At 43.9% G+C, this 6,094-nt stretch overlaps 1 protein-coding gene across 1 annotated transcript; it reads right to left on the bottom strand.

The window, feature by feature from the left end:
• Positions 1-402: 402 nt before the first annotated feature.
• LOC104544400 (p53 apoptosis effector related to PMP-22-like) lies at positions 403-1,575 on the bottom strand (the record flags this gene model as incomplete). Its single annotated transcript, XM_010189260.1, has 2 exons — positions 403-795; positions 1,432-1,575. Coding segments are annotated over 2 exons (380 nt in total), but the record flags the coding sequence as incomplete, so codon positions are not given.
• Between the last annotated feature and the right edge of the window lie 4,519 nt (positions 1,576-6,094).

Genomic DNA, 6,094 nt, shown 5'->3' with positions numbered 1-6,094 from the left:
TTTCCCTTTAATTCAAATAGCTAACAGTCAACAAGAGTCCAGTAACAGGAATGAGAAGAGATTCTCAGGCAGCAGGTGACTGTGACAGTCTCAGGGAAGCTCCTTCCTTGGGACTGACTTTGTTGGAAGAAAACGCATTCTTTGGAAAGTTGGGTTTTTTCTAGTTCCAGGTTAAGGGAATTTTGTCAGCAGTAAAAACCAAATAACTTGCAGGTCCCTCTAATGGATTGTTTAAAATCTCTCCTTTTCTTCTTACACTTGAAACACTACATCTTTATTCATAAGTGAATTTTTGAATAAAATAAGGATGAATCAATTATTTGGAAGGGGAAGGAGCACGTAAACAACCTAAACAGAACTGACGTCAGAATATGTAAATAACACTTTAGGTAAAAGCTATTTGCTTAAAGATGCCAATATTTTTACTGATTTATTAGGGCTAGTAAGAAATACTCTGAAGAAATAAGATGTTTTTTTCAGTCTCCTATAATCGCACCAAATTTACATCACAGGTGCTCCTCTGTTGATTTGACAGTTGATTGTATTTGGATTTAGTATTTCAATTTAAGTATGGTGCTCTCTCTGGAGAGGAGTAGTAAGAGGTAGGCTTGATGTTTCCCAAAACTTCATCTTCCCAGTTGGGGAGGCAGCAGAAGAAGAAAGCACAACCTATCACAACAACAGTGCTGGCCCAACCAAAGCCATAGGCCCAGCTGAACATGTTATCTCCTGTCAGTGGAATATCTTCTGTGTATTTCACTGGGTAGATGACCAAGCCTATGATCTGGAATGCAGCTAGAGAAAGAAAGAAAAGCAGGAGTAAATCACAACAGATTATATTACATTTCCCACAAAAAAGGTACCTGGAGATAACTGCATAACCTTTTAAGATATATAAGGATTGGCTTCAGCCCTACAATTAAATCTGCATTCTTGCAGAGGTACGTGACTCCTGGCCAAGACAGCTCCCAACTCCTATCTGGCTGCAGCAGCTACGCCTGACATTGACAGGTTGTGAAGGCACTCGCCTGCATGCCGCAACCAGTCCTGTCCTACGGCCAGGCACCATGATCCCCGCGGAGCCAGTTACCTCCCACTTGCACCATAGCCCCATTGCTCCTCCTCCCCTCGGGAAGGTGGAAAGCACCAGGGGCTCTCAGCTCCTACATCTTAGCATGTGACAGGCAGGGCCAAAGTTGTTGGTTTTCCCTGTGCACTGCTTTTAGGAAAATGCTAACTGATGAAGGCCACTCAAGCTTCCCTAACCATTATCCTCTCGGAGCGTTTATCAGCCTTCCCTTGTTCCCCATGAAAATGAGTCACCAACCAGACAAAGACAGCATATTTCATAAGGGAGGCTCCATCTAGCATGTTTTGCTGCTGATGGCTGTTTTACACCTAGAATAACCTTGTCTTTGTGCCCAGCCTTACCAACGACAAAGAGCAAGCCTCCAATTCCTCGCACAAAGTTGAAGCGGAGTATCTCGATCGAGAATGCAATTACTGCAAGGGCGAAACAGATGACCAGGATCACAAAGCCAACGAGGTACGTGGCAGCTGCTGCTCTCCCCCATCCTTGAAGACAAAACAAGAAAGATGTTACACACAGCAGTGCACTGAACTGTGGGTCATTGCAGACTTTTGGTTTCCTTTAACCATTTTTTGCTGAAAACCTTTACTGTAAGAAGCATGCCCTGTGTCAAAGCAATACTGGATGCCTCCAAAACACACAGCTGCAGGAAAGAGATGCACCTCTGTTGGTGGAGAAGCAGAGAACTCCCTGCCCGTTAACTTAGCCTGCTGAAAAGAGGGATACAGAGGAGTACGGTAATAGAGATAACACCTCCAACCTTCATATCTGTAAGAGACCCACAGACATCTGAGCAAATAGGGCACACAACCGCTGAGAAAGTACTTTATAGTTACCATTCCTGTTTGACGTGCACGTTTACAAAACCACTTCCATGCACAGGGAAGTATGACAGCAGACAGGGAGGTACCACTACAGGAGATAACTGCTGGGAAATAACAGTGCTGCCAGCATACAGCTTCTTGCCTTTTTATGAGAAGAATAACGCATGTGGAGCAAAATTAGCATAACCAAAAAGAAATAGATTTGGAATAGCTAAAGTGAGAGATGACAAAGAAAAAGCTCATGACGATAAATATCTATTCACAACTGGAAAAAAATCAGTAACAGCTAAAATGTAGCAGATGGAGGAGAAACAGAAAAATCTGCCGTGAAGTGGAAGAGTACTTTTCGAATCATTACTTTGACATTTGATGGGCCAGGGTGGTGCAGATTTTTAGGACCAAGCAACTGTAGGCTGGAGAGGCTCAGGCATGAAGCACATGGTCTTATCTCAGCAGAGCAGCACCAGTGCCCAGAACTCACCCACCACAGTTGATGACAAAGGTAAGAAAACGTCCCAGAAGAAGAGCCAGCAATTCCCTTTTCACACTAACATGGCCTTGGAAAAGGCCCTGGTTACTGCCAGACCCTGTCCTCTTTAGAAACCAAGCAGGAGTTCAGGCGAGCCCAATGTACACAAGCAGCAGCAAACGTGTTCCTGCCCTGGAGGCAGGATACCTGCCCACATGGGCTCAGCCACAGCAGCTGGTGCTTTGTTTTTCAGCCAGCTGTCATCACAGCTCATTTTCCACGGCTGCATAACATGGGTTTCTACTTTCAGATATTCAGAGAGAGGTAGGGCCAGATCCCGAGCTCCCTCTAACGTAGGAACGCAAAGAGCAGTGAGATCTAGGTCAAAATATTTTCCAAAAAATCTCTTTCATGACAGCTGTCTGTTCCAACACAGCTGAAACAACTCTGGAGACATCCTGCTTTCAATATAGCCTCCATTCTTTCTGTGCAAAAGCTAAGAGGAAAAAGACACTGAGACAGAGAACCTTTTCCTAAAGAGTTAAAATCCTCCACCTTAATTCATGTACTCTGCTTGGGGAAAAACCAGTAAATGGAGACAGAATGCAGAACTGTCTCAGACACCTCTGCTACATACATCAATTTACTCTCTGAAAGCAAAGCATTGTTTTACAGCTATTTTCATGAGATCAGTCTGAAGTGGTTTCTTTCCCCTCTATTCCAATAACAAAAGTGAAATACAGCAGCCCAACCACCACTGCCACCACCTGAAGACAGTCATGGTGGCATAGAAAGAGTAAGGAAAAGGGTTTTCTTTTCCCTCTCCCCGCTTGGAGCTACTCAAGACTGCAAAAACTTTTTGAACTAGTTCTCCTTCAGCCAGTTGCATGTGTTTCATAACCCCTCACTAAGAGAGTGCTGCAGGGTGAGGAGGGAGCGAGGACATCTGATGAGTGTCTGGAGATTAAAGCTATGTCAGTGGTCCGATAAAATCTCTTCATACAAAACATTCTCTGACATACCTAATGCAGGTACTGGACATTGTCTCCACAATAGGATTTATTTAAGGATGATTAATATAAAGGGATATTTAACCATTACACTCAGCCCAGGAAGAGTGATTCAGGCTAAATTACTTAGAAATGCTATTTATCGGTGTCTGCCCTGTTTTGGAAAAAAGCACAAGAAGGAACATTGAGTTGTCAAAGTATGTTCCCTTTCAGATGCATTCCATACACTGGCACAGTCTAGGAAGCAAAGTCTGACATCTGCCTGATAGAATTTAGGTTGGAAACACAAATACACCTGCAGGTTAGACACCCTGAGGTTTGGTGCAACACAAACATGACTGGAGGTGATAACAAGCCAGAAGGCCTCCAGTGCTCTCTCTGCTATTTCCATATCCCCCGTGCTTACTTTACAAGAGTATCAAGCTTTTGGATACAGGTCAGCCCCAGCTCCACTCACAGTGATTTATTTTCTTATCTCTGGTGATATGAAAGTGACAGCAGATGTGCTGTAGGAGATGTCTTGTCAGGAGGATTAATATCAAGCACAGCTTTATTTCAGGTCTTCCAAAATACAGCAGTAGTAGGCACCACCATTATGAAATTAAGTGGGTTTTGTGCTCATGTGTGACAGAGCTTGGTGCTGGTGACTCTGTACCTACCTTTTCTTCTCCTGCTGGATTAGCTTCTCCAGCTGCAGTTTTATCAGCGGATTGATACTGATAAGACCAGATAAGACTGAGTCAAAGGTGCTGGCCACAGCACTGCATGAGTCTGCCCTGGGCTGGACCAGACAACAGCCATCGAATGGCCAGGCTGCCACCTGAGTGTCAGTGGGAGTCACAGGAAGAGCAGCTCTGGGCTTGTATATACACACAATGTAAGGGAAAATCTCAAAAAATTAACTGGAAGTCTTTTAATAAGTCACTAATGGAAGAGGCTGGGGTGGAACGCTGCATCCTTAAACGAGCATAGGGTGCAGTCCTGGTGCTTTCCTTTCCCCCACAAACCATTGCTACCCCCCACCAACGAGGAGAGGTGTCAGCAGAGGGGCTGCTGGAGGGCTCTGAAGTTGGTATTTTCCATGAAGGATCCCCCTCATCCCTATACCTATCAAGTCAGGCTTTTCTGGCTCCTTCTCCTCTCAGAGGCTCCTGAAAGCCCACAGACATCCCGCTCTCCCATCTCCATCTGCAAGATCCTCGGCCTATGGCTCTTGACTGCTGGGAGGGGATAGGTGCACATTTACACTCAGTGTTTGCTGCCTTAGGAGCTGCAGAGACCTCTCAGAGAGAGACAGATCAGCTCCAGTTTCTTGCTGGTTTGTGCTCAGGAGTACCCTGTAATCATGAGATATTTAGCCAGAATTTAAACTTTCCATAAAAATAGAAAATTCTCAGGTCACTTCATTTGGCAGAGAGTATTTCTTTCAAAATAGGCATAAATATGGTGTCTGTCTGTGAAATCAATGACATCACAGCAATTTGGGGCTGCATAAATAAGAGAGCAGAAAAGCAGAACAGTTGGAGGTATTAGTGTTCCCCAGGTTGGCTTCTGCCTCAAAGAAGAGTTCTTTGCATCTAAGCAGCACAAAAGTATTTATCAATTAGGTGGTGTTGAAAGAACATTTTAAAAAAAACCAACTTTTTGGAGGCTGAAGGTCTATAATTATTAGGACGGATTATGAGTTTTATTACATAGCTTGATTAATGATGACTATAAAAAGGAACTAAGTTGCAAATGTTATCGTGCAAATAACTAGGAGTGGTCGGAATTGTTTGAAGTTAGTGATGAGTACCAGTACTATGATGAAATAATTAAAAAGCAGCAACCAAGCCTTAGTGTTAGGTGTATTTCCTGATTTTATTTGGCCATGCCTCAGCCTCATCAGGGAAAAGATGGAAGCTCTACAGGGTAGAATATTTAAATCTAGATTTCCCTTTAGAAATGAATAAAAGGACTGGGAAAATAGTCTAGCAGGAAGATGAACTGCTACAGGATTTGAAGTAACAAGCCTTTCTCATATTTGTTCTCATACTTAAAAAAGCAGAAGCTAGTTTGTTAGCTTGTGAATAACCAGAATCTTAGGGTAGAAGATTTTACCATGATATGCATAGATAAGGCATGTTTGTACACCACAGTTGTAATATTTTTCTGTATATAAATGGCAGTAGCAATTCTTGTTCAGCCCCGAGATCCCATGCTCAGGAGAGGCACAACCCTATCTATATCCAGCTTTTAATGCCTGCAGGTTGCTAGCAGTGGAAGTGCATCTTAGGGGCCACCAAAGCCCACTGGAGGGGACACCAGCCTCGCCTGCTCACTGGGATCTTTTACTGGGGAGTTTCAGTAAATGTTTTGTGGGTGTAGGCAGGGACACCAACTGCTACAGCTCTTCCATTAGCATTTTTCCGAGTGCCTGCACTCGTCTGACACTATAAACTAAGTTAGCTTGTCTCAACTACATCCTGACATCTTGAATCAGAGAGAAGCATGCCTGAAAAGAGATGTACTGAAAAGATAAGAGTACCTGTAACATTCCTCCTTTATTTACCTGTTCCCTTGGTTAAGTGCACTCAACTTCACCAATGATCTGTGGTATCAAAGTCCATGCCTCTAGGGACACAGGTACAGAGGCACAGCCATGGTGAAACATGATTCACAAAGGCTGGGCTCCTACTTCTAGGTTCCACCTCCCCCCCCC

The sequence above is a fragment of the Mesitornis unicolor genome, unplaced genomic scaffold (assembly GCF_000695765.1).
Source record: "Mesitornis unicolor isolate BGI_N332 unplaced genomic scaffold, ASM69576v1 scaffold24457, whole genome shotgun sequence".
NCBI classification, from domain to species: domain Eukaryota; kingdom Metazoa; phylum Chordata; class Aves; order Mesitornithiformes; family Mesitornithidae; genus Mesitornis; species Mesitornis unicolor.
Note: the sequence above shows the minus strand (reverse complement) of the source record. Positions and strands in the feature narration are given on the sequence as shown.